General features: G+C 43.7%; 1 protein-coding gene across 3 annotated transcripts; it reads right to left on the bottom strand.

Moving 5' to 3' along the window:
- Positions 1 to 1,635: 1,635 nt before the first annotated feature.
- UBE2G1 (ubiquitin conjugating enzyme E2 G1) lies at positions 1,636 to 26,217 on the bottom strand. Of its 3 annotated transcripts, none has more exons than XM_035559198.2 (6): positions 25,915 to 26,208; positions 12,237 to 12,339; positions 9,298 to 9,395; positions 8,049 to 8,227; positions 4,241 to 4,364; positions 1,636 to 2,149 (listed from the first exon to the last, which is right to left on the bottom strand). In XM_035559198.2, the coding sequence occupies exons 1-5, from the start codon at positions 25,958 to 25,960 to the stop codon at positions 4,278 to 4,280; spliced, it is 513 nt and encodes a 170-aa protein (XP_035415091.1). In that variant the 5' UTR covers positions 25,961 to 26,208; the 3' UTR covers positions 1,636 to 2,149; positions 4,241 to 4,277. The 3 variants fall into 3 exon arrangements, with proteins under 3 accessions (XP_035415091.1, XP_035415093.1, XP_035415092.1); XM_035559200.2 differs by having other exon boundaries at positions 9,298 to 9,390; positions 25,915 to 25,942; XM_035559199.2 differs by lacking the exon at positions 4,241 to 4,364 and having other exon boundaries at positions 25,915 to 26,217.
- Between the last annotated feature and the right edge of the window lie 1,011 nt (positions 26,218 to 27,228).

Genomic DNA, 27,228 nt, shown 5'->3' with positions numbered 1-27,228 from the left:
TCAGGAGCAGCAGCTTCTTCCAATACTTTGTTTATGGAAAGAATAGCACCATGCTGCTGGGATCCTGCATAGTCCTAACTCTTCAGTAACTGAAAAAGGGCAGCCAGCTGGTAGGCAAGAAACTTCCTCCCAGACAGTTTTAGACGAGCATTCAAAAGGGAACTATAATTAGCAATTGTGTCTGAGCACTAATAGATCTGAAATACTGTGCATTTCTCTCTACACAGGAGGAGGCCATCCAACTAAAAGCAAATATAAATAATGGTTTCTCAAAATACTTTGTTAGCAAATATGTAAATATGAACATTAAACATCTGTTTATCTAAAATACCTGTAGGAGGAAGTAATGCCTCCACTTCTAAGTCTTAATTATTATACTTCAATGGCTTTTTTTGTCCCATATGCTATCTTGCCACTGTTAACCATCTCCTTTCTCCCACCTTAGCCATCCCCACAAGAAACCTGCAGCTATGCCTTTTAGTATATGCATGGTGCAACCTGAAATGAAGTCCAGCCACAGCTAGCAAATTAGTATTGAATGCTTCTTACAAGATAATTCTTAACACTGAACTCTTTATTTATTAGTAGGTTACTCTGCTGTTAAAAGCTGTGATAAAACAAACCTGTGACAGAGCAGAGAACAGCCAGGTAGTTGCAAAATCTTCTATAAAGTTTCTTTGGTAGAAAGGTGTTTCAGGCATGCTTGGGAAACTCCAGTATCAGATACTGTGAGATTAATATTTGCTCACTGGAGGGACAAGGATGGTTCCAACTGGAAGAAAAGTGTTGTTTTTTTTTTTTTTTTTAATTTCAAGATTAAACACAGTATGTCAAGTTAAACAGAAGTTTGCTTATGTCAGGTTGCTGAAGATGTTCAGGTAAACTGCATTCCAACTGCAGCTCCCCCTTCCTATTTAGATACTGAAGACAGCCAGTTTGACACATTATTATTGGAAAAAATTATATTTTGGAAGAACTCACTACAGAAGGTGACAGAATTCCAAAAAATCAAATTACATGAAAATATACATCGCAATTTTCTTTGTACATTAGGTGAGGAAACTCTGAAGTAGAAGGCAAAGAATATGAAGGGCCACAGAAGAGAGAAAAGGGATAAGGAGAAAACTATTTTTGATACCAAACCCAGAAGTTAGTCATTTGAAAGCCTACAGATGCGCATGCTTGAATTCAACCTTGAGATAAAACAAGTCTCCCTCACACACCCCACCCCACAAACAGGCAATGCAAAAGGCAAAAAAAAAAAAGTCATCCATTAAAAAAAAGCAGCTCATCCCATCTTGGACTAACTTAGTCAATTCAACTTCCAAATGAAAACACTCAAGTCCCTTGGAAGGGAAAAACCCAGCAGGCTGCTCAAGGGTGCTCCATGGCCAGTTTTATTGCTATACCCAATTCAAGAAGCATGTGCAATTGGGTTTTTTGTTTTTGTTTTTGTTTTTTTTAAAAAAAGAGGGTTGAAGGAAAAAAGAGCACCTTTGAGACTACAAAGGTCATCATAAAAGAAGACACAAGTAATTGATAGCAAATCCCTTCAGGTTTAATTAGGAAAATTTTAAGTTCTGATGAGGGAATAAAAGGGAGCACATTTCCAAAAAAACAAAAGAGATACTAAACTTCAATAAGCAAGAGATTTTAATTAAGCCTCAGTGGGTCAAAGGAAAATTAAAGTGGAAAAAAGACTTTAATCCTAATTGGTTTTAGTCTGACATGCTTCACAAGTTGTTGTTTGTTGTTTCGATTTTTTAAACTGATAGGAAACAATGAATAGGGAAAGAAAAACCTGCTAAAATCTTTAGAATTTACACGATTCTATTCCTAACTACAGACAGCATTATTTGGTACAATGTGTATTTGTGGATGTACATGAACAGTATATATATTATCCGGATCATGTTGTGCTATGTACACATCTTTACAATTCTTCCTGAAGGTTAAAGCAGTTCATTAGATTTCAAAATGCGTAATCATCTTGTGTTGGCACTTGTTAGGCTCTTGTCAGCATTGATAACTGGCATGTTTTATTGCAGCCCAGTTCCAGCCAGTGTTTGCCAACTCGTAACAACAGAAGTCCAGCAATAGGTGGGTAGAGTGCAGGAAAAAAACAGTGCCATGTTTCTCAATTGGAGACCTACAAAGAAATCACAATTATTAGAATAAAAACACTCATGATCCTTAATTATTTTTAAAACTTTAGTGTTTCAAACTCAAGGAAGATACTTATTACTTATTCAAGAAGTCTACCTACCTCTATACAGAAGATGCATACATCCAAAAGCATCACCTGAGAAAGACTCGAGTTAGGTTCAGCATACTGTGCGACTCAGCCCAACTATCAGTCTTTCAGGCTCCTGTCACTTGTGTTGCTTGCCAAGTTCATAGTGTGTAAAGGTTTGATTATTCACACAAAACTAAACACCTATAGGTTTTTCATCGAAGCTTCTGTGCACCACTTTCTGTGAAGGATGGATGCTGTTTCAACAGCGAAGTACGGTACAAAGTGGCACAGCAGTGCTTCATTAAGCACCAAGCAGTGTTTGAAGCCAGCTACAAAGCCCCTTCTCATCCAATTCATCACCCACAGCTTACTTAGGAGTCAACAGGATTTAAGAAAAACTTTTGCCTTCCAAAAAAGTACTACAACCAATTTCTTAGTATTTGTCAGAAGCATTGTGTCACTATGGCCAAGTTTAACATGGCAACAGAGTTAAGGTTAATTCAGGATATTCTGGAGTATTGCTCAGTTATTCCCTAAGGAAGAACTGCCAGTTACATTACAAACTATTACACTCTGGTTCAGGGCAGTTGTATAAGCCATTCAGTTCCTTTGCCTAGTCTTTGGACAGAATTATGAACTTCTCATGCTTTCTCTATTCTGGAGAGAGTTCAGTTCAATCAAAGCATTTCTTCACAGGAGAGATGCTGCAGTACTACTTTGTCACAGAGCACATACACACCCTGACTCCTCCCAGAAGCAGTACGACCAAGAGTGTAAAGCAAGCAAATACTTCCTATGCAACCTTGGTGAAGAAAAACTGAGTAGCGGGAACATCTGACAAGCTTTTCTAGTTGTCCAGACAGCACAACCCTTCTGTACAACACACAGTACCATATTCCCCGCCCCCCCCCCCCCCCCCCCAAGTTTTATATGGGCACTCTAGTATTACATGTTTTTGGGCTTCCCCAGCAAAATGGGTTAGAATAGTTCACTTGCCAAGCCAACCATTAAGAAAGGGCAGCTTCAACATGAAGTTCTGTTTTGCTTTGAAAAAGCAAGAGTGGAAAATTAGCTAGTTGAATTTTCTGGCGTACCAAGATTAAAGTACCCAAAGGCCACATATTTAAAGGCCACATTTTAATACAGCACTTTCTATGAGTACTTATTGTTTAAAAAAAAACACTGAAGATGGGATTGTTCAAATTACAGTAAGCATCTGGAATCAGGAATTCATTTTATTAGGGTGAAAGAGTGTAAATACCACATCAGCTACTCTGACATGAAAACTTAAACAGGTTCTCAGATATGCTAGTTCAGTTTTCAAGCAGAATCTTTTTCTGAAACCATTCCTAAAGCTTCCCAAGTGAGAAAGTCATTCTGGGGCTGCTGAAGAGAATATCACTTTTCTTGATATAATCTATGGCTAATATCTCAACTTAGTTCTTTCTGATATACTAGCAGACTTTGTTAAAAAAAAAAGTCCCATAGATACCCGAAACAATCTTATCTGAATAGTTCCTAACAATGGCAGTAAAAGCTTAGTTAAAGCAAGCAACACGCCACCAATAACTGCAAGAGAAGTGCCACATACATGCATATAAACTTAAGGTAGCAATACAGGATGTTTTTAATATTCCAAAAAAAGCATTCTTCACAATAATGAACATGAAGGAATGAGTATTCCTTTCTAGTACAACACTAGTAATCCTTAAGTCCTATTAGGGAAGCAAGATGAATACTGCTGAAGGGAATCGCAACTTCTCTAGTACTCTTGTATTTATTCTATTCAGAAGTTCCCCAATCTAGGCAGAAGGGCTGTTACTGCACTAGGAAGTTTAAGCATTGCTTTAACTATGAAGTCATTTGGCTGCACACAGCCAAAGAACTCCACTAAGACCAAGCAGCTGAGAAGATTTTTTTCCTTTCTGAGAAAAAACTGAACTCAGCAACACTTAGAAAATCCTCAACTCAGGTAAACTAACTCTTCTTGAAAAGGATACTTACCCTGAAAAAAGTGAAGCTACTAGCTGCTGAATAAGTGTCACTCAAAAGCAGTTTCTTGGCTTTTTCTTACACAGCGGGCAACTTTTCTTTTAAATTCTCCATTTCTGTCTTCTCTCCATTCTTTCTGTAATTGAATAGACAGCTTTCAGATGTCAGTGCTATAACCATATACAAGCTCTAGGAAGAATCTTGGTGTTTGTTCTCAGACATTTACCATCTAGTCAACACCTGAGTTTGCTTACAATCATTGAGCTATTCACTAAATACCTGTAACATTCAGGGCTTGAACACTTGCTCTGGGTTTTCATGCAAGTTGCTCACAAGACAGTGAAGATTTAGCCTCCCCCCCCTTGGCTTTTAGGCATTCCCCAAGACTAATCTAGTAGCTACCAGCATTTTGCAATGCCTGGGCTGAAATCCATTTATTTCAGCCTGACAAGCAGAAGCAAACTGCAGACCACAAGCTATTGTTATGGGTTATAGGAACTGGCTTGAACTGCAGTGATGAACAAAAAGGCACACAGCTACTGTAGAGCCAGTAGTTCTGCAATTTTTAGGACAGTTCAACTCTCTACATCTAGCTAGCACACTCCAGGATAGAAGTACAGAAGTCAGAGTATTCAGAAGAGGCACAACAGTATCTTTAGAATGAAAAAACTCCTAGTTGGGTGCAGCTGCACAGTATCATCTCCACAAGGAAGACCTTAACAGAATACTCAGCATACCTACGGAGATGGTCCCCGGGACATGTACTCGATTTCAGAACTACACAGATTAAGAACAAAGATGAACATGAAGATAGGCAAGAGATAAGTCTGAACCCAGAGATGTGCAAACCATAGTATCACTAAAACCTCACAGGAAGAAGTGCAGTCACTCTAAGCTATTTTGTGTCAGCTTCACGAAGCACTCAGATGAAAGCACAGGAGTTAGCACACACTGAGACACAGGTTCACATCTTGTCTGCTGCCTTACAGCCTTACAGTTCAGCAAGGAAGTGACAGGAAATATTTTATGAAATACAGGGTTCTTTGTAAGTTTTTTTTTTTAAATATATTATCAACATTCTTATGGGGTTGGGAAAAAAAAATAATCACACTTTCTTCCTGAGGTAACCTGGCAGGCAACACCTTTCCACCCCCCCGCAAGGGGTGAAGGCCATAGCACATGCAAGAGAGAAATCTGGGATAACTGGTACATCCACCAACATTCACCACCTCCACGCTCACCTAACCAGTCAACATCTTGGAAAGCCCAGCGTGTTTTATCTTTCCAAAGAAAGCACAAACAAGGCTACTAATTAGTTTGTTCTCCATTTTCAGTAATTAATCCTGAAGCACGTGGTTCCCTGGATGGGGACACAGGACAGCTTACACAAGAGTACTTAAGGCCAAGAAAAGTTTTGAATGTGCGCTTTCCTAGCTTCAGACTCCTGGTATTTTGTTTTCCTACCCTTTATTTGTAGTTCTATGAGACAAGTGTTCAGAATTAAGTACCAAGTTAAGTTCCCAATTTGACAACACTCTCCAAAACTCTCATTTCAGGTTACAAACTAGTTCCATCTGCTTCTCACAGCATGTACTCAGGTTCCTGTCCCTCACTTTCCCCACCCCAAGAGAGTATTCCAACCCACATTTTTCAGTTTTCCAGGAAGCAGCTATTCCCCCTGCTCTTTACTGCCATGACCTGCCTGTAAACACCTCATTTTCTAGATTCACTGAAGACTAGAAGTTAAGGAGAGCAAAATAACTTTTAGTAACTGCCAAATACTGTTGCTGCAGTAAACTAGAAGACTCCTCGATAAGCAGACCAGAAAAGAGGACATGAGCCGCCAAGTCTTTACTACCCTGATGAGGATGTTCTGGTTAACACGGAGGGGATGCAATCTACAGTCCAGCAGGAGATGCTAAGCTGCTGAAGCAGCACACTAAATTTAAAAGTTACTTAACATCTTACAGTCAGAAAAAGAGTTACTGGAATCCAAAGTTATATCAGTCATGCCTCGGTACTGTCTTTAGTCTGAGATTGGTTTAAAGTTTTGTTCTTTCAGGCTGGGGTAAAAGAAAATTGTTTCCTTAAGGCATTTTCAATCTTTACCCTAAGGTTGGACCAACTTACCAGCCAGTAAACAAATGCATAATTTTGTCTCTAAGACAGCTCTCATGTACAACGTTGCTCCTGAGGCATCTGATAGAGAGTGGGGTACAGTATAGAAAGATTTAAAAACAAAACTTATGATGCTAGTTGGTGATAAGTATACTAGAAGTACAAGCTTTCTCCAGAGTTAGGTCACCTACATTCAACACACGAGTTCGTAAGCTGAGGAATTCTATTGGTACTTTTAGCATTTCATTAATAACTCGCTCCTTCCAGTGCTCTCAAGTATGCCAACAGAAAACATCCACATGTCCTGGATATTTGTTTCCACAAGTGTTGAGAGAAGGGGAGGTCCAACACAAAAGAATATTAAATGTGGAAATTCTTCACTACAATTTCTGGCGGCTTTGTTTTTCTTACCCCACATAAGACTGTTCACACGATTTTTCAGCAAAGCTCAACCACCTTTGGAAACACTAACAGCACAGCAGATGAAAGGCTTCCAGAAACTAAACTCCTGCCCACCTTAGGAAGGAAAAGCTAGCTTGACAGAGGAAGTTAACATGCTTCTAGAAAACTTTGTGTCTTCCAATTGCTATCTCCCTTTCCTTACTCTTCCAGTTAAACCTGGAACTTCTTTTTCAACCACGTTGCATGTATTAGTCAGTTCTGTACTGCAATTCAAGAGTAATTCAAAGGAAAGTAACTATGTTAGCATCTCTCAGATGAATGGGGCCAGAAGTCTGTTCTCCCACTTCCCCCAGAAATGAGAATTTTTCCCTCCCCACCGCAAACAGTTATTAGTCTGATTGCTGTTCTGCTATAAAAGCAGCTCTTCTAGAGATCCGATAGCTGTGTTTATACACCCACGCAGCACAGGCCATGCTCCAGAAACATTGTGCTTGCTGCACAGAACTCCTGCAAACACTTATGACAGGATCCTCACTGCAGATTCACCCCAGCCTCTGACTGTAAGTTGTGCCCTTCTCCCTTGCTCAAGCATTCAAGTCTGGGACAACACCAGACTTAAAGGCCGGATGCCCAGTGAAGCCTTCAAGTATTTTCTCCAAGCAGACCTGCACAGACAACCCTACAGTTTTACTCCATGTTCAGGTTAAGACTGTTTTAAAGAGGTAAATACAAAAAAAGTCACAACAAAATTATACTGAGGTACCCCCACTAAATTTTCTCCTTCCCTTCAAAGTGAGTTATTTAAGCCATTAATAGATTCATTAAGACAAAATGTTGCTAATTTATACAAATAACGTATTACCAACAAAAACAGGTTCTAGAATATGGCTATTTCCACAGTTAAACTTAACAGCACTTGTAACTGTTACACACATATAACCACACAGGATTTTACAGCCAGCTTCCATGAGACCAAAGCAGCCAAGGCCTACTCAAATACATCTGTGCTCAAGTTATTTACTACAAGTAACTGCATTACTGCACAGGAGAAATCAAACCACTGCCTATGAAGCTTGACAGCATCTCTCCCTTGCATTCTCTAAGACATTTACCAGGGCTAGCTGGAAATTCTATTTCACAACATGAGTGCTTTTCGCAACAAAAAGGTAGCCTTAGTCCATGCTGTACAAAGTTCACCTGAAAAATTATTGTACTGTTTGTCAAAGTAGAAGCAAAATACTATCTCAAGTTTGTTTCTACACTAATGACAATTTGCAGGCTAAGAATAAAAAAATCTTACCGCTGCATCAACGTTAGCAGGAGAATCACCATTGGGATCTGCCAGCATAGAAATTACACTAATCATTATAGTTTCCACTGTGTGAATAGGAAGCCAGCGTTCCTCAGGTTTTTCATAGCCATATTTGTCTTCTCCAGGCTCATGAAGAATTGAAATGCAGACATCACCATTCTTGTCAACTACAAAATAGAACGAGGCATACTTCAGTAATGAACAACACGCTGGCATTTCTTCAGGATACTTATGGAACCGTTAACCTTCACTCCAGCTAGCCTAAAAACATGTTGGTGAAATAAAGTTTATAAAAAGGAAAGTAATTATATGTTACAGAGCTCAATCTCTAAGAAACAAGGCTTGGTGGAAGTCTTACTGTGCCTAGACTTCTGGGGGAGGAGGCAATACATGGGTGGGAAGAAATTATTTTTTAACACCAGGCTAACAACTCTCAAAACTAATTTAACTAGGCTTCCACTGAAGGTCTTTTTTTTTTTCCTGTTAAAGTTTAACAAATCGGAGGATGACTTCTTCCACAGCATAAGCATCAGCTGGATACTACTGCAATGTATTGGAATATCACTCAAGTTGCTAGAATCAGAAACTGCTTGCAAGTACTCTGACATTTCCAGAGCTGAAACTGACATAACACCAACACATTCACATTCCCTTATGACAGGAGCAGTGTGCTGGTCTCCTCCCAGCTTTCAACATCTACATCTCCACCAGCGACTTAAAACCTAAAAAACATTCCTACTTCCCAGTAAAAACCCTCTTCCAGTTTATTTCACCTTCCCATCTATGTCCAGCAGACTAGAAATAAAAGAAACCTTAGGAAGAGTCATCTTTGGAGCAACTAAGAGATGCTGTTATTTCCTTCCATGCTTCACTGAAGGAGGACAACCTTGGGCCTTCTACACTGAACTGTCAAGTTGGTAATACAGTAAAAATGAAGCACTTGAAGGTATAACAGAAGGCAAGTATAGAAGTTAATTCTCTCCTCAGACCGGAACTTTGCACTTAAATATATAAAAATCAGAACAGTTACCAAGAATCCAATAAGCTAGTGAAAAATACTCTAGGAGCAGTCTCTCAGAGCAGCACTATTACAAACTCTTCCACGTTTAGTTATTGCTGTCTTCGCATAAGAAAGACAAATATTTTAATACCTCTAACACAAACAGAATTGTATTCATTTGTCTTGCTCATATTTTCATTCTTAATTGCAAGAAGCAGAAACTTTGACATTGCTTACCATTCGGATGCCAGATTTCTGTGATGAACTTCATTTTTGGTGGCCTCAGTGGATAGTCTTTTGGAAAAGTAAGATGAGCCTTGAAAACACCACCTTCACTGGGGAATCAAAAATATCTTAGTAGAGTTTCTTGTAAGCTTAAGCTGAAGGCTGGAACTTACTGATGCACCAAAAACTCTACGTTCACCCCTCATACAGCTTAACATGTTGTTAATTAGCAGTACCAACATTCCCATAGGCAATGAAAGGAGTTTCTAGACTGAGAAGATCCTTTCACAAGATGCTGCCAGCTCCCCAACGCCTTTTTTTGTTTGTTTTTTTAAAAAGTTGGAATGATATTCCATAGTGAATTCCCTGTCACTTTTTTCCTATCTGGAATTACAACTCATTTTTCCTCCCAGCACATTTGTTAACAACAAAAATATTGCCAATAACTCTCAAGTACAGCCCCACAGGTATCTGTTTATATTCTTCCTTTAAACACCTCTGTCCTAATCTCTCAGTATCAGCCTCAGTGAAAAGTTACAGAAAGCTTTATAGTTCGTGTCTACCAGTAATACCTTTTCAATACTCATCTAAATGGACTCAGGCACAACAGTGAAGTCTTCAGCATTACATTTACCCACTAAACTGGAGAACAACAACAAATGAGACATCCAGTTTTTATGTGGGAGTTGCATAAAGTCAGGTCCACATTTAACTGAAGTAACAGTTTAAGTAGCTAGGTTTCAATACCTAGAAATACTCCTTTCTGAGAAAAGTGAAGGCCTGTACTCAAAGGAAGTCTTACAGATGGAATACTTAGCAAATATAACCATTTCTTGTAACTGAAGTTTGTTACCAAGTTTGAAGTTGCAGAGGCAGACGTTACAAAACTAGAACATAACCTCCAAAGAAGGTGGCATGAGATATGCAGTATGACAAGCTACTCCTCAACAGCCACTCCCATGAGAATTGGAGTAAGAAAGAGCTGTTCTGTGCATCTATTTTTCTCTGTTCATAATGGAGTAGAAGCCTGCATCCAGAGCTCACAGGCTACTGAGAAAATAAGTTTTTACCACCAACAATAAAAGAAGATGTATAATTCTAGCAGGTGTCTCAAAAAACAACACTATATCTAAATGACTTGGCTTTTAAAATGAGAGCAGCTGATGGGATCTGAACCCACAGTATTCATTTTTAACAAGTTTCAGGAATGTAAATTCCAAAGAATTATTACTCTTCCTAGGAAGGGTAAGAATTCCAGAAACACCAGATATTTTAACATCCATTCTAGGCAAGATAAAGGAAGGTTAAATTACATTTGTTGATAGCCCCAAACCAATTAAATTCTACATTTCACAGTGAAAAGAGTTCCACCTTCCCTTCTTAAAGGAGCAGATAATAAATCCAGGCTGTAAACCAGGCGGTACCTGGTTGCCCCTCATCAACAGCATACAAACCAGGTACAACTTTATTTATAACGTGTATCCAATTGAGTTGTCAATCAAGAGAGACCAGTACCATTTTTAGCAATATTTCTGATAAAGGAGCCTCTATCAGTAGCATCATGCACTAAAGTCTAAAGTCTAGTTTTCCTGAGTTTACAACACAAAAAGTGGCTAAGGACTAGAGCAGAAGAGAGCTTGCTATCTAACAAGCCTCAAAACAAGCTCAGCACCTTACTGAAGTAGGGAAAAAAATGCTACTGCAATTTTAAACATATAAGGAAAAGGTCAATTAAAAGCAATGTCTTTACTGACAGTATTTATAGTGGCCATGAGAATATAACGTAGCCACTACAACACTGTTCAAAAAGAGGTCAACACAAGTTGGAGAATTCCTCTCATGCAAGACTTGAGAATCACAATGTAGCGAGCTTGAGAAGCCAAAGCAATTTGATTGTTGTGCTTAACTACTTTCTCAGAAGCCTGCAGACAAAGGTATACAATGATTTGATATTGGAACTAAAATTGACCTCGAGTAAATGCCACTAAAAGGCTTTCTGTATCAGTAATTTACTACTGGAACAGCTTAATAAAGGAGAACAGAGTTCATCTTTGAGAGCTACACTTTTAGCTGACCTTTTCAGGGCATAAAACCTTTTCCCAGGAGCTAGAATAAATGATCATATGCAACCTCTGAGAAAGAGAAGTTATTCTCTCAATTAGCCAGAGGTTTGTTTTTTTTGTTTTCTAAAAGGCTACTGCACTGCATGTGCCGGAGTGCTTCAGATACATATATATATATATATATACACACATATATATGTGTGTAGCTTCACAAGTGCAGCAAACTCAAGTCCAGCAAAAGAACTTACACTGTGAACTGCATGCATTTTTGTGCAAGCGTCCATTAAAGAATCTTGCCCTTAGGAGCAAGGATAAAGATTCAAGCTTTTTGAAGCCTACCATGCAAGGTTTGCCTACAACACAAATCTGATCAGCGTTAAAGTACTCCAGGTCACACTGGGAAATTCTCCTTCAGCAAACAGTGATCACTATAAGGGTTGACCCATCTCAAACTGCAAGGACTTGAGGCTTGTTCTGTGGCCTGCTGCAGTTTCCAAACTGCATCCTTCTCAAATATTTTCCTACAGTGGCCAGCATGAAGTTGGAATGGTTTGAAGTTGTGCTATCAGCTAAGCTAGAGCCTCGCAGCAGTGACAGCAAGCAATTACACCTGCCTTACTTCAATGCACAGAAACCAAGCTGCCCCTAAGCATAGCCTATCCTCTCTCTTTTCCACACAAGTGCACAACAGGATCAGTGCTGCAGCTTCCCAGGGGAGCAAAGAGGTTTAGAACTTCATAGCAAATTCAGCTATTTACAAATACTTTACTAGCAACTAAACAGCATTACCTAACTTCGAAGGAAGATTTAGGTCATCTCTACTTAGACAGAGCTAGAACTAGTAAATAAGAGTTCTACTTAAGTTTCTATATAAGTAGCAGTACTTACTATAGTGTATCTGGAGGACCAATAATAAGGACTTCCCATCGATAAAGATCATTGTCATCTATTAAGCCCGCTGAAAAGCCTTCCACTGGATTTTTGTTGAGCTCTGTGTAGGAAAAAGAATTTAAGAGTGACTTTAGGTGCCTATTGTATTTATTCGCTGGTTTTGCTCATGCCTCTGTAGTGACCAAAAAAACCCCACGACTTTCAGCAACCTGGTGTCTACTGATGGATTTATGATCTGGATGAGTATCCTCAACTCCCTGCCACGTACAGCTGCATGCTGCCAGAGCGGAGACCCAGCCTGACTCACACCATCAGCTGAGTGCATCGGGAGCAGGATGACCAAGCTGTACTCAGCACCTTCAGACATGTTCTCCTAAACTAGCTGCCACCAGGTGTGCATGCAAATGAAGAAAAGCCACATGTTTGCTACTAGTTAAAGAGCCACACTATTTCACAAGAACCCTGAGCAGCCAGATTAAACTCAAGTGTATTTTTAGGTCTAGAAAAATGTTAACAGAAGAAAAGAGTCACATATTCTTTATTTAAAACTAACATCCTACGTCTCTTAAATGATTCTTTTCAGATTCTGAAAAGATTTGAGATACGTGCCCAGTGCATTTTAGAGATGATAATTTACTAAATTCTGAACTATTAGAAGTGAGCCTAGAAGATAAGCTTGTTATGTTTTTCATTTGTTTGTTTTACAGTTTTATCCACTAGTGATAAGCAAAACAGGATTCTAAGTTTGTAAGCTACTTCATATAGTTACAGCCAGATAGGAAGTTATCTGGAAATAGCAATGCAGAAGTCAGGCCTGGATACAGACTCTACCAACTGTGTTCAGCCTGCTCCAGTAAAAAGCACAAGATCTGGGAAGAAACACCTCAAATGAGTACTGCCTAAAGAGGGAAGTTGGGGTAGGGAAAAGAATGTCTCAGCTGATTGCTGCGGGTCAGACACCTATTTAAATGCCAACTGATGCCAAATTTAAGTTCTTGATACAGCATTTCGAACAGTACAAACTCATGATAGATGGATCTTCGGCATTTAGAATAGGGGAATGGGAGAAGAAATTATTCATTCAACTGGTCTGTCTTCCATATGACATCAGGGTTCGTTTTGTTTTACAGCTGCTACTGCATGCATTTTAAATCCTGCCAGGCATCACACAGCCCCCATTAGAGGTCACTGTATCCCCCTCACTTAGTCTATATACATTCCTTCTACATAAAATGCATAGCAACGGCTGTATTTCGTGTTGGTTTCTAGGTATCAGACCTGAGTTTAGGGCTCCTTGTAATGCCCTCAGCTACACAGAGAAGAACCTCAAGTGAGAGCTTCGTACCTTTACGGAAAGGAGGCTACCATTACATCCAAACCCAGTGGTCCATAAGGTTGCAGTCAGTGTTTGCTCTAATTAAGAATTAAACTATTCAAAGCATTTTTAAAAAAAGACACAATCAATTCAAGCTCTATACAGACAAGTAAGTCCAAACACTAAGAGCGCTCAGCTCATACGAAGGATCGAGATCCTGAGGAGGTGGATAGCAGTAATATTGACTTGACTCTGAATTACCAGTGGCTGAGTGAAGTTTATCCACACAGATGAGTCAGTGCTAAAATCCCAAGAAATGTTTCATTTCTTGGCAGTATGTTGGAAGGGCTTTTCTTAGAACCTACACAGCAGTGGTTCAGTCAACAGATGAAGTCAAACATTCGCTCTGAGTTGCAGCACAGAACAGACCGAAGTGTTGAACCACATCATATTTTCATTAAACAATGCCTAAAACAAAGGTAATACCACAGGCTGCCTAACCGAGATGCAAGTTTCAAAAACCCAAACCTATAGCACAACCACACCTCTGCTAAGCAGGCCAGTTCTCACCCTCTGAGATCTCAGAGCCTTTGTTGAAACAACTGCATAAGCTTGAGTAACAATCCCATCCAATTTTAGGTTAAAGGGACAGAGAGAATAAGCATGTCACGTGGAGTCAGAAGCAGTTGCTGCAGAAGAGCAAGCCCACCCCACCCAAAAAAATACTGTGCTTCACCAGTCCCCTATCACCTCCCTGCTACAGACATTCCTTCAGTACCAGATATTAAATGATCTATGACATTAATACTTGAACATGATCTGCTTTTGCTCATGGGGTTTTATTAGAAGTTGTCTATTGCTTGTGCAAAAAGAAAGGATTTGTCCTAATGCCTCTGTTCAGGATGCTGAAGTTGCCCACTAGGGTATGAGTAGTGTGATGCAGGAAGAACATCCAGCACAACTACAGGAGTCAACAGAAAGTGCAGATGTTAGATTTAAAGTATCGCATCCTAAGACTTTCAAATTTGAAAGTAAGCCTCCAAAACAAGTTCCCTCATTTCTACATCTCCAGAGGGAGAAATCAGTTTATGGCAAGTTTCCTGTGTAAACTGCTAACAGAGAGCTGTTCCCATTTAGCTTCCTTACTGGTTGCCAGTTATCACTTGTCAGTGATAACGCTGAACAAAAAGTTAAAAGTGGAAAATTAAGGATGCTTCTGAATGCTGAAGTATTCAGCATGCCACACTATTTTAAAGTCCAGCAGGCACATCTTTTCTTCTTTCCTGATTTGTGCTACTTCCATTTCTTTTTATATCTGTCTCAGCCTCCAGATAACAGCTTTTTTAATCCTTAGCTCCTTTGAAGCATTTTTCACATACTTGTTCCCAATGAAAGCCAGCTCTTGCATTCTGACTCATACCGAAGACCTTGCAGCGCTGTATGGCAAGAGATCTTGTGAGAAGGAGTAAGGTTGCTGGATACCAACTGTTGTAACACAGAAACCTCTAAGCTGTACGAGAGGGACAGCCATTGACAAACACCCTCGGTGGCAGCGATTAGGAAAATCTGCTTAGGGGACGTCACCTATAAAGCAAATTGTGATGTTACTTCTTTTACTGGAGGTGGCATCAGCCTCTGCTTGCAAGAAATTCTCCCGTTTTCTTTTCTCTGTAGCAATACCGAAGCACGGTTTAAATAGCTACTGCACAAACAATTCAGCGTGAGGGAGAACAATGGCTATGAGCTCGAGCACCTTCTCCAGTAGAGGCACGCAGCATTACCACAAGCAAGTTAGACAGTCTGGATGGAAAAGCTAATTTTATGCTAAACAGAACATCCACCAACGGCTAGTTAGCAGACAAAAAAAGGAAAGCTCAGCCAAGTTTTGCACTGGGATGTGAAAATCATCGTCCTTGGTTGTTTTACCGTGGACAGTTACGAGCTAGTACTCATTAAAGCTTGTGAACACCGAAGCCTTGTTTAATTATTTTTCCTGGACAGAGCCATCGCTGCTTATCAGAAGAGGTAGGAACACCTCTCTCCACGAGCTAAGGCTCACAAAGCAGCAAAATCTTTCCCCCAATCCACGTACCCACACCACAGCTCACGCAAGGATGCGATGAGCATAGGCACCAGGCTCCGGCAGGCTGCTGCCAGGCGGAGCGGTGACACTGACACTGCTCCCAGAGCAGACACCTGTTCCGTCTGTCACTTCCCACCACCCCCGACACTTAACTGCTTGTGGACTGAATGGGAGGGAGCTTTCCCAGACAAACCCGTGGATGGCGAGCAAAGGATTCACTTCCCTCCTCCTGCCAGGCAGAGGGAATCAGCACTTGGTGCAGGTCCTCTGCAGAGCCCCGCTGGAGAGCAGGGCTGGGCTCTAAGTCCTGGAAAAGCCAAGAAGTCAGACACCTACAGAGAACCGCGTCCCTCCAGGTTATTTTTCGACACACTATTTCTCTGCAATACCTTTATTTAACTGGAGACATCCCGTACTTTTTCAGTGTAAATCTGTGCACACTAACACATCTCCATCACGTCCACGCTCAAACTTCAGTGCAGGTTACTTGCTGCTATGCATTGTACACTACTGTTTAGTATTTAGTTCAAAATTATCTGCGTTTCTGATAGTTTGATGTAACAGAAACTCTTCTTCCCAGTGGAAAATTTCTTACATTCCCTCTAGAAGCACCCTCAGGTAGAGTCCTCGGCAGCTCAAGCCGCAGCTGACAGCCAGCGCACACCAGCCTGGGCAGCTGCCAGGCAGCAACGCGCAGGGAAAAGAATCCTGTGGCTGCTCGTAAATCAGGCTGTCGGTTCCTTTAGTCCCGGTCCTGAATCAATACCTGTTTTGGGAGATGCCAGCAGGCCCATGACAGAGTTGTTTAAGTCCAGAAGAGGCTTTAATGCCGAACGCCTGGCTTCTCACACCGCCTGCCAGCACCCCGGTGCTCCCGTGGTGGGTTAGCTCAGAACCAGATCCCATCGCCTTAAGCTGGAGCCGATACCATACCCTATGCCATGCTGCCAGTTTGTGTTCAGTCTACACCAAGCTACTGATGTTTCCACACTCGCTAAAGCTGCATTTATTGAAACCAGGAGACTTTTAGAAATCCAAAAGCAACAGCATCAACAGAAGTGACTAAGCAGAAAGAGCCCCGTGGCTGCAGGCAGCAGCTATGTGCGGCATCTCAGCATTTCAGCCTGACGCTTCGGCTGCCAACCGCTGCACACCAACACTGCCGAGGTTATGTTACACCACCAAACAAAGCTTTCAGAAATACAAGCTTCTACAGTATTTTTAAATAGCAGCCTCCTCAGCGAGCTGCACAGTGGTTGAGGTTTGTGCTGCCAGGGGACTGAGACCAAAGCAGAAACAAAATGAGGACAGACCAAGTCCCAGCTGAGGCTTCCAGAGAAGTCATCTCCCTGACCCGCAGCCGTTTCCCAGCACAGGCAGGTATGGGACGTACCAGAGGCTTCAGTTAGCTACAGATTAGGCTTGCTTCTTCTTGGGTGCCTTTTGTGAGCCTCAGCGCTAGTCCAGGAGCTTTTAGCACCAGCTGGTGAGCCTGAAAACCCTCCTAGGCTCCTCTCCTCCATACCCCACACCGTGACTTCCACAGTTAGATGAACCGAGGTCAGGTATGATTTTCAAGACTCTTCGTTCTGCCTACGTATGCAGCGTATGATACTTTGAATCTAGAAGATCAGTGCTGGGATACTGCTGAAGTAACACGATCTCCTCATACAGACTTGCTCCCAGAGCCCTCCATGTTATCTGCTTTCATCATGTTCGGTCTTGCTCCACGAGCTCATCCAAGAAGTTCAGTCAAAACATAGCACATGATGCACACGCATTCCTGGCTGCCACTCCGGCAGTGACAAACCAGAGAGCAGTTAAGACAGAACAGTTTTGTTCTAAGGACATTTTTATTTATTTTGCACTGAGACCAAAGCAGTAAATACAAACCTGCCCTAAGGAGAGATCTCTACCAACCACTTCAGTAGCATCTCTAGATTTGGCTCTTAACTTCAGCCTGGCAACTGATTAGCAGTGCTCCACGTGCTGTCCCCTGTTGAGGAGGGCAGCATCACAGCCTTCTACAGCCCTAGCTCTCCTCTGGTACATTTTTAGCATCAACATGCAAGCTGCTCAGGGCATCAGCCTAACGCAACGCTCCACAGCTGCAAATTGTGCTCCTCTTGCTGTCTCCTCAGCTACACCTGCACAGCCTTCCAAGGATGCACGCAGGAGAGCAGGTCTGGGAAGGAGGGAGGACAGAGTTGGAGGTTTCTTGTTTGGTTTTTGTTTTCAGCCCCAATAAACTTCCTAGCCAGGGCCACAGCTGATCAAAATCTCTGAATTTCAAAGTACTGTTTAAGGCTTTGAAACATGCTTCTGGAATAAACACTCTCAGCAGTAAATGTATAACCAGTGTTCAAATTACAATGAACACTCATTTCGGTAGAAATTGACAAACAAACCATTTCCTCAAGAGCTCCTGTGACTAGACTGCTTGAAGCATGCTTTTCTATTCCAGTCACACCAAAATCCAGCAGTTACCTCAGCCGGGTTAATACTGAGGTTGAACAAGCCTGTGAAAGAGTCCTAGTAAGGTCTGAGCTTTGGGCAGGAGGGAGGATGGGAAAAACAGGGAGTCAAGAGGATCAGAAGAAGCTTGATTCTCAGGGTCACGCCTGAGAAGCAGCACGTTTCTCACCAGAACACCTTCAGCAGGTTTGCCCAAAGACTCAGTCACAGCATGGGGCCACATTCACCCACTGTACTCAGTAATAACACAAGTGCCACCCTCGTCCTACCCTTAGTGTGCACTCTTCAGTCACAGAAGTACGAGGTGGGTACACGCACATTCGAAATGCTCCCTCGGCAGCATTCAGTAGAGACCTTATCAGGATAAGGAGTTCAAGACTCCAGTTATCTCATCCCAAAGCAGACGTCAAAAACAGGTCAGATGAATCACGTTCCACAATTGCTTATTTCTCTCGCAAACAAAGGAGCCTCCAGAGCTTCAGATGTCTACCGCATACACTGCTAGAATTCTGCAAGGCAACTGTCATCCTACTTGTCACTCGTTCATATAGTTGACGAGTTTGCCATGGATAGTAGGAAAATTTTATTAAACAGCTGTTTACAAACTACTGACAGCCTAAGGATACAAAAAATCCATCTAGGTATCTTCTGAACAACCCTCACATGCATTAGTTATGGAACAGCACTGCTGAACAGAATGAAAAGCTCTAGGATCCGTGTTCACATACGAGAATAAAACACGATTCTATGAAGTCTAATAGAAAGGCTGTAGCACAGCACTGCCATAGGGAGATGCTGGCATCCGAAGAGTTCAGAAACTTTCTTCATCATATGTGTAAGCTGGTGTACAAACCAAGGACACACTTCCTGCTTGTTCTCTTCTCTCACTCATACGAATAACAGGTTTGCACCTGAATTTGAATTATGTTGTTATTCGGAATTGTTTAAGAAATCTGCCTTTAACTGACTCTCGACAGCATCATCTTTCAGATCAGTACCAAGAGCAAGGCAACTAAAATGCCAGCCGGGTTGACATACTAGGTGGTGTGATGATTGCAAGAAAACGGGTTTCCCTTAACAGTCACCACACATAGAAAGACTGCATGGGAAAGCTTTTACAAAGGGCTTCTATCAGAGTCTTTACTATCAATCTAAACCAGAACAAGCACTGCTAACATTCACCCCCACAACAGCAGTTATTTTTATGGAATCCTATTTTGTTTAGATTGCTATACTTAGTGTTCTTACAGGGTCTGGACATCTGATCTCTGTTCCAGCTGATGTGCCTTGGACCTGAGAGCGGGAAGGAGAAGAGAACTAAGTACAAACACTTACACTTGCAGGGTAGGTAGCCTAGAGCGCAGACCTACTAGATTCCTTACGCGACAGATCATGCCAAGACCAGTCTACTGACAGATAGCCACACACCACTGAAAACTGAAGCACAAAGCAGGTGCAGCACGGTGATAGCACAGACCCGCAACGTGAAGCGTTACCAGATTCTGTTCCCATACACTGGGACAAAAGTGAGACTGTGAGAGTTTCAAGAGCTACATGCCCTCCTTCCTCACCCAAAGCACCTGCTCTTCCTTCTCCAGGCATCTGACTTCACACACATTTCAGTATTCGGTTAGTTCATACTTTCAGAACAGCAGCAGCCTTCCAGTTCAGAAGTTCTGCTTCATCAGAACCCAATCTTTACGCTGAAAAGAAACAGCTGCATTTTATTTTTTTAAATGCTTCCATCCCACTCTGCACCAATACTTAAAAGCTTACTTCTGCAGAATACCTCACATGCTTAAAGACCTTCACAAAACCCCCGCCTCGAAGGTGGCAAACAAAAACACCTAGATTAGAACAAAGATTACATTAAACACACTAGGGGAAGAAGATTTAGCAGAATGCCTATTTGAGGCAAGCAAGTTTCATCTACAAAGTCCACTCATTCTCAAACTGCTTATAATAACAGGACTTCAGAAAAAGAGATGTGTACCAACCATGAAAGGGCACAAGTAATTCTATCTTACTTGAATGTGCATGTGCTGTTCCAAGTCTTGCATAAAAAAGTGGCATGAGATGCAGAAAAATCAAAGCAGAATCCATTATAGTCACAACATATTTTATTTGAGAACTACTTACTCTACTTGGTCCATCTCAATTCAATTTCTCTTAGACCAAAATAAAGAGTAATCTATGGCAAGACAACCAATCTTTACACTTTACATTTCTACAGCAGACAACTCATTGACACTGAAGTTGGAATTATTATCAACAGTTACACAAGGCAAGACATTTTAGCAGGATTTAGACGATTTAACATCTCCAAATAAAAATCTTACTGATAAATCAGGAATTTTAATGGAAGTATTTTCTCAACAGGTATTATTTCCACTCCTTATTTTACAACATCTCCAGTAGTACTCTCCCATCCCAGTATCCCCTAACAGAACAGAAATAAGTCATTCCACTGTCAGATCCAGATACATCCACAGTGTGGTGCAAATTACAATGCCCCATTTGGGGGGAGCAGAGAAGGGAACAGAACTGTTTCCAGTCAGCTTGGTTCTTTCCCCAAAAGATTACTGAACTGACCTAACCAGAGCCAACTGGCTGTGACCACAGACAGCCCTTCAAGGGGCAACGTGCTGAAGCAGGTTGTTACTGGTAGCTCATCTCATTTGTTCAAGTAGCTGGTTGAGTCATCAAGCCCCTCCATTCTGAGGTTTAGCTAAACCTCACTCTCCAAAACTACTAGCATCCCTGGATTTTTTGCTGTTGTGATTGCAGTCAAAAAAGCACCGTTCAGCTTATTCATGCAGCACGAGCATCTGAAAAACCAACATGTGTGGCTAGTAAAGTTTGCCACAAGTCACATCCATTGTGTTACTTGTGGTGCAACAGAAATTCAGGCTGCTCACGCTGTTCAGACTGCAGTCACTGTAACAATGCATGTTTTTTAGCAGTGATGTTATCTATAAAGCCAGCGTGAGCGAGGTAGCTTTAATGCTTCAGCCACTTTCTTACAAGAAAACAGGATTATCTGCTATGAAGTGGGGCTACACTACAAGAGTGTTAACATAATCAGTATGCACATGCTATATCTACGCATCCCAAAAGCATGACAGCAATGAAGACTGATTCTCATCTAAAAATGAAACTTCTTTTTAAACACAGCAGTCGTACAGCATTTAAGTGACACTGGAGCTAAGACTCCAAGGTCCTGCAGGTGTAAAACTTAAGTAATATTCTGTGTTATCATGAATAGTTATCACAGAAACATACCTCTCCAAGGAAGCTAATACGAAGATTAGCATCAACTTATTACTTTGAGTAAGTACCACTCAGATGGTATTATCTCATGGACTAACCTACTCTAAGGCAGAAAGTAGCCAGTATTCAACTGTAAACAAAGGCTTCTTGTACTACCAGCCAGCCAAGAGATACGCCATCTCAACTTTAATCTATAAAACAATCTCAATTCTGTAATTCCCTCAGAATGTACTACTAAAATATTTTGAAGGAAACCCTGTGTAACTGCCAGAAATTCAACTAGTTCAGTGTCATACTACAAGATTTTTCCACAAAAGTAAAAGACTGTTGAACTGCCACGTTAAGTATTTAATATAGTTTTCCAATTTGTTAATTTTTAACTAGACATTTTTGCTTTGAAATGAGAGTTATAAACACTTGAAATTGAAGCAATGCTGTGTTTCTCGTGTTTGAGAAAGTTATTAGCATGATTTTTGGTATCCTAAGTTGGAGAATATATACAATGCAGCAGAACTTTGGCCAACGAGGGCAAGGTTATTCCCCTGTTTTTCAGCAAGCCGTGTTTGTGTCAGACTACTCGCACTTCTGGTTCCACTGTACACCACTGATTTAACTGCATCCTCCCTACACGATCTTGCCAGATGAACTAGACAAGTCTGCCTACTCTGTGTCAGCAACGATTGTGCACAAAGATGGAATAAGAACATTTAGAGAAACGCCTCAGTCTACAAAACCCTTGGGCTCAACAGATCTGGAGACCTGAGAGTGTAAAGCTGCTCTTCTTTGTTCCATCTCTTTTTAAAGAGCATGATGTATTTGGACTGTAGGGAGAACACATTTTACCCCATCGCCTCGTAGGGGGACAAACTCTGCTGATCCAGTATTATACTGATCTACATACCTGATCCTGCATGTCTGTCTGTCCATCATACCCCACCCCCCAAAGTTCAGAGGCACTTCATTCTTTTAATTTTCCTTGCACCTTATCCATAAGAGGAAATGGGTAGGCCATGGCTTCTCTTCCACAGCACTAGCGATCCAAAAATCGGGATCAAACATACATCTGCAAGAACACATGTTTATTGAAGTTTAAGAGATTCCCAGAAGCTGCTAGAGCTTACAATTAAGTTGATATGAGAAGAAAAAGACATTTAGCTTTACAGACATTCACACAGGAAAACCTCTAGGGCTCCACTCTTAGTGCCAGTGCACTGCCTGCCTTTGGTAGTCAAAGATCCCCATTCAGCAGTGCCTTTGAACAGTTTTTTAAAAGCGCCTGAAGTTCCAGCTATCTTGATTTGAACTGTTCTTGTGCCTAGATGGTGGGCAAGCACACAGATACTAAACCAGTTACTAATTCCCTGGCAATATGGCTACTTCACTCGCAGAGATATTGAAGCTACTTAGTATGAAAAGCCCACAACATCTAACTTTACACCCACTTTGTGACTGTTCCTGAATATCCCTTCTTAGAGCATTATCAGCATCCAGAACGTGCTGCTTACACGGACAAGCATGTTGTACATATGGTACAGTGGTACCAGTTACCTCCTCAAGTTACAATACAAGCCAGCTCACTCTAGAGAAGCGAGCAGTTTTTATACACTTACTGGAAAATCTTAGGGCTACGTTGTCACGTTTCTTTAATGCACTCCGATAAAACCCTTAGCTTTAAGTCTCACTGACAAAAGAAAAAAAAAGTTCACCAGCTGACCTTCACTTTAACAGAGGCTTCAAGAACTAAAACAACTCATTAAAGTGGTACATGTCACAGACACCTATTTTCCCCATAATGCCTTTTTTAAAAGACACAGCATATGGGGAGACAAAACAGACAACAGTTCTGAGGACTACTGTTTTACCTTTCTTTCTCCTCTGGAGACTTTTTTTTTTTTTTACCTCTCTCAATGCGAGAATAACTATCTAGGGTCTCATCACTCATTAAAGAAGTTCCATGTTCCTCAACTGCTCCACAACTGCATGGGCTTCATGTCCCCCCTTCAGCCTTCCTCCACCTCCTGATGACTTGCTCCAAGTCTAACAGCTCCAACCTCAGACCTCTTGTGGTTTGAATACAGCTGCCTTGATAAGCAAGTGATCTAGAGCAATTTAAACAAGTTTAGATCACATACCTCACCTCCACTGCCAGTCTGCTGTCCTCCAAAACCCAACCACTAAGCACAACCCAATGACTCACCACACTCGATATAATGCAAAAGCTGCATGTAGCAGAAGGGCTGAAATACCAGCCCCACCAGAAGAAAGAATACCAGAGTGTTGATTTTTGTTTTGAGGTAGAACAAGCAGTGTGAGTGTAAACAAAGAGACACATTGGAGCAGCTGAGACTTGGAAGAAGACAGTCAGCAGTAGGGTAGGAAGATCAGACATCATGAAGCTCAGTCTCTGCATTGCGACTTCAAGTAGTCTGCCATCAGAAAAAGCAGTGTCAGAGTCTAGTTTCAGCTCAGTTCAGATACTGTTTAGGTTATCAAATAAGGAAGAAATGGTTGTCCTTCTCAGGTCAGTAACTCTTCCAGACAGGACTCTCGAAGAATTCAAGGCTCTCCTTCAACACTTGCCACAATCACTCTTAGTACTTTTTTTTTTTTTTTTAAAAGTACATTAAGAAGAATACCAACAGTACTGACAGTACTTCAAACACAAAAACCCCACGCAGGGTTTTATGTCACACATCTACAGCACTTGAGTCAGCACAGCTGAATCAGTAAGATGGCAACTGGAAAAGTTTACCAGCTTTTGCCATTACACGTGAAACCTTCAGAAGGCAGCGAGCAGGAAGGTTTGGGGGTTAACAGCAGTCTACCTAAGAGTGTGCAAGTCCACTTCCACATCCAACTGGCCCACGCTTACAGAACATATACCTATCGTTATTGTCCCATACTACAGCACATATACCTACTGTTATTGTCCTGTGCTTACAGAACATATACCTATCGTTATTGTCCCATACTACAGCACATACCTCCTGTTATTGTCCTGTCCTTACAGGACTTATACCTACTGTTATTGGCATATCTGACCACATGGACACCTCACCAGATGCCAGCAGCTTGGTAGCCACCAAGGTACTCAAGAAGTATGTGGCTACACTCCCGAACACGAGCACATGTAAGGTAAGCTTGTTTTTATGAAAGAGAACGTCATGTTAAAGGGATCAAAAAACTCCTGTGCTAGTGGCTGGCTATACTTCAGTTTCTCACCCTTAGTAGCACCGAGCACAACTGAAGGGAGCCGGTTACACAACTCCCCTCCCTCCCACTGACAGGGTCCTGTGGTCCCCCACTGCACCCCAAACCCACCGCCCTAAATGTCTGCCCAAACCTCCCCCTGACCCCCCGTGTCACCCCAAATTGTCCCTCTGGGCATGCCTGGGATGTGTTTGGGTGCACCTAGCAGGCGTCTCATGTGGGCACGGAGGAGCTGTGAGGGGAGGCACCGCGGGGCGCCCGGCCGCGCCTCAGGGGCTGGGGGGGGGGGGGGGGGGGGGGGCGCTCCCGGCCGCGTTTCTCTTTAAATCTGGCAGCGGGCGGCACATGGAGCCGCATTGTGCGCCCCGCGCATGCGCAACGGGGCCGGGCCGAGGCCAACCGAGCCGGGCCGAGCCCAGCCGAACCCGGCCGAGTCTACCCGAGTCCAACCGAGCCCGGCCGAGCCCCCTCGGCGGCGGCGCGGCCCGGCGACAAAGGGAGGGGGCTGGGGCCCGTCCGCAGCCCCGCTCCCGGCCCTTCGCGGCCCCGGGCCCGGCCGCCGGCTCCTCCCTCCGCCGGCGGTCCTACCCCCACACGCACAGCGGGGGCAGCCCCGGTGCAGCCCCCCCCCCCGGGCCTCCAACAAAGGGGGAAGCGGCGTGTGCCCACCCCTCCCCGTTCCCGTCCCGCCTCCCCGGGCGGCAGGGCACGGGGGGTGAGGGGAGGGGAGAGGGACGGGGGCACCTCAGGTCCCCGCGGGAAGGTGCGAAGGCCTGAAGTACTGTTTCTGAGGGGGGGGGTGTAAAAAGATAAATAAATATATAAAACACAACAACCTGCGCTCCGGCAGCTGGCAAAACCCCACCGACACACCCCGGAACCCCCCCCCCCCGCCCCTGGCCCCCTTCCTTTGCCAGGAAGAAAAGGGTAAAGGGGGGGGGTCGGGGGCCGAGCAGGGCCGTTGTGTTCCCCCTCCTCAGCCCCCCGGGGAGCCGGGGACAGCGGAGGAGGCTAACACCCCCCCCCTACCCCCCCGCCGTGTCGGCCCCTCCGCACCCCTCCCCCCGGCCAGGCAGCTCCCCCTCCCCCCCTCGGCCTAGTTCCCTCAGCTCCAGGCTGGGCAGAGGGGCGGCGGGAGGGGGGATTTGGGGGGGGGCTCAGGGGGGCTCTCCCCCCTCACACCCGTCCCCTCCCGCCCCCCAAGCGCAGGCCCCGTCCCTCAGCGGCCGTCCTCCGCTCCCCCCCGCCCCCATCCCGCAGCCGATCGCCTCTGGTCTCCCCCCGGTCGCCCACCGCCGCCGGCCGCCCCCCCAGGCCGGTACCTGCCAGTTGTCTCCGCAGTAACAGGGCGGACTGGAGCTCCGTCATTCTCCCCCTCTCCGCCCGGGGAGGGAGTCCCGGGGACGGCGCGGCTCCCGGTGCTGCGAGCGCCCGAGGAGGCGGCGAGTGGCCCTCAGCCCGCCCGCACGGCGCCCCCCGGGGGTCTGGCTCCGCGCCGGCCGCCGCCACAGCACGCAGGGTCCCTGCCAGGGGCGAGCGGCCGTGGCTCCGAGCCGCCCTCCTCCACCACCTCCTCCTCCTCCTCCTCCCCCCGCCCGCCAGGAATTTCGCTGCACTCCGGGCCCGGCGCGCAGGCGCACTCCGCGCCGCCGCCGGCCCTTCCGCGCCGCCATCTTGAGAGGGGATATCGGGCGGGGAGGCGTGGCGAGCCTGGCCTCGGCTGCCATCTTGAGAAGGTCACTTCTCTCTATCTCCCTCTCTCTCTTTTTTTTTTTTTTCTTTTTCTTCCCCTTCTGTAAAGCCCTAGCCTGCAGGTAAGAAAGGAGCTGCTGCTGAGGAGGACTTGCGTCTGGCGGGGCTTTTTCTTCCATAGCTCAGTGCTGACGGCCGCTTTCTTGGCTGTCTCGCTGAGGGCAGGGGGGCTCCTCCTGAGGGCAGCGACAGCTACCCGTGAGCTTTCCTCAGTTTCCTCACCGCTTTCCTGAGCTAAGACACTGCACGAGACTATTCTCAGGTTCAGGGCTGTGTGTAATAAAAACTATCTGATCATTCTGTCCCTGCTCAAAGCCCTGCTTCCTCTCACACTGCTGCCATTTCCCAGATCCAGTAAAACACACGAGTTTTTCAGAGGGGGCTAAAAAGAGCGGCTTTGTAATGAGGTGTCTGCTGCTGGAAAAGTTGCTCAATGCAGTCAGTGCAGGATTGCTGCAAAATGTAGGAGGATTTGGCTGTGGGTGTGATGGGGACGCTTGTATGAGGGGGAGCGCGCTGAGGAGAACAGCGGCGCCCGGCAGGCTGCCAGTGCTGGAGGTGCGCCCGGGAAGGAAAAAAAAAGGTATAAAATGCTGAAGTAAAACCCCTTGTTGCACTTATGAGGTAAAGGGGGTCTCCTGGATTGGTTTCTCCTCGGGGAACGTAGTCTTGAGTTTGGATCTCCACCAAAAGCCTTCAGGAGGTGACTGCAAGTCTGAGGAAAGGAACTGCTGAGAGGAAGAGCTAAAATCTGGGGTAGTTTATGCCAAAGAATGAAGTAAATGACCAGAGAAGGACTGACAGAAATAAAAATTGCCTTGATATTCATGTGTTGTCTGTAACAAAGGCACTGTGATAAATTGGTGCATGAGACTGAAATAAAA

Source organism: Cygnus atratus, chromosome 20 (genome assembly GCF_013377495.2).
Source record: "Cygnus atratus isolate AKBS03 ecotype Queensland, Australia chromosome 20, CAtr_DNAZoo_HiC_assembly, whole genome shotgun sequence".
Classification (NCBI taxonomy): Eukaryota; Metazoa; Chordata; class Aves; order Anseriformes; family Anatidae; genus Cygnus; species Cygnus atratus.
The sequence above is the reverse complement of the archived record's forward strand: the minus strand, read 5'-3'. Positions and strand labels throughout refer to the sequence as shown.

Coding starts and splice junctions, on each gene's coding strand:
- UBE2G1 (XM_035559198.2), bottom strand. CDS start 25,960: ATGACGGAGCTCCAGTCCGCCCTGTTACTGCGGAGACAACTGGCAG. Junction 12,340..25,914: donor ACTGCGGAGACAACTGGCAG/GTACCGGCCTGG, acceptor TTTCCTACACAG/AGCTCAACAAAAATCCAGTG. Junction 8,228..9,297: donor AGAAATCTGGCATCCGAATG/GTAAGCAATGTC, acceptor TCTATTTTGTAG/TTGACAAGAATGGTGATGTC.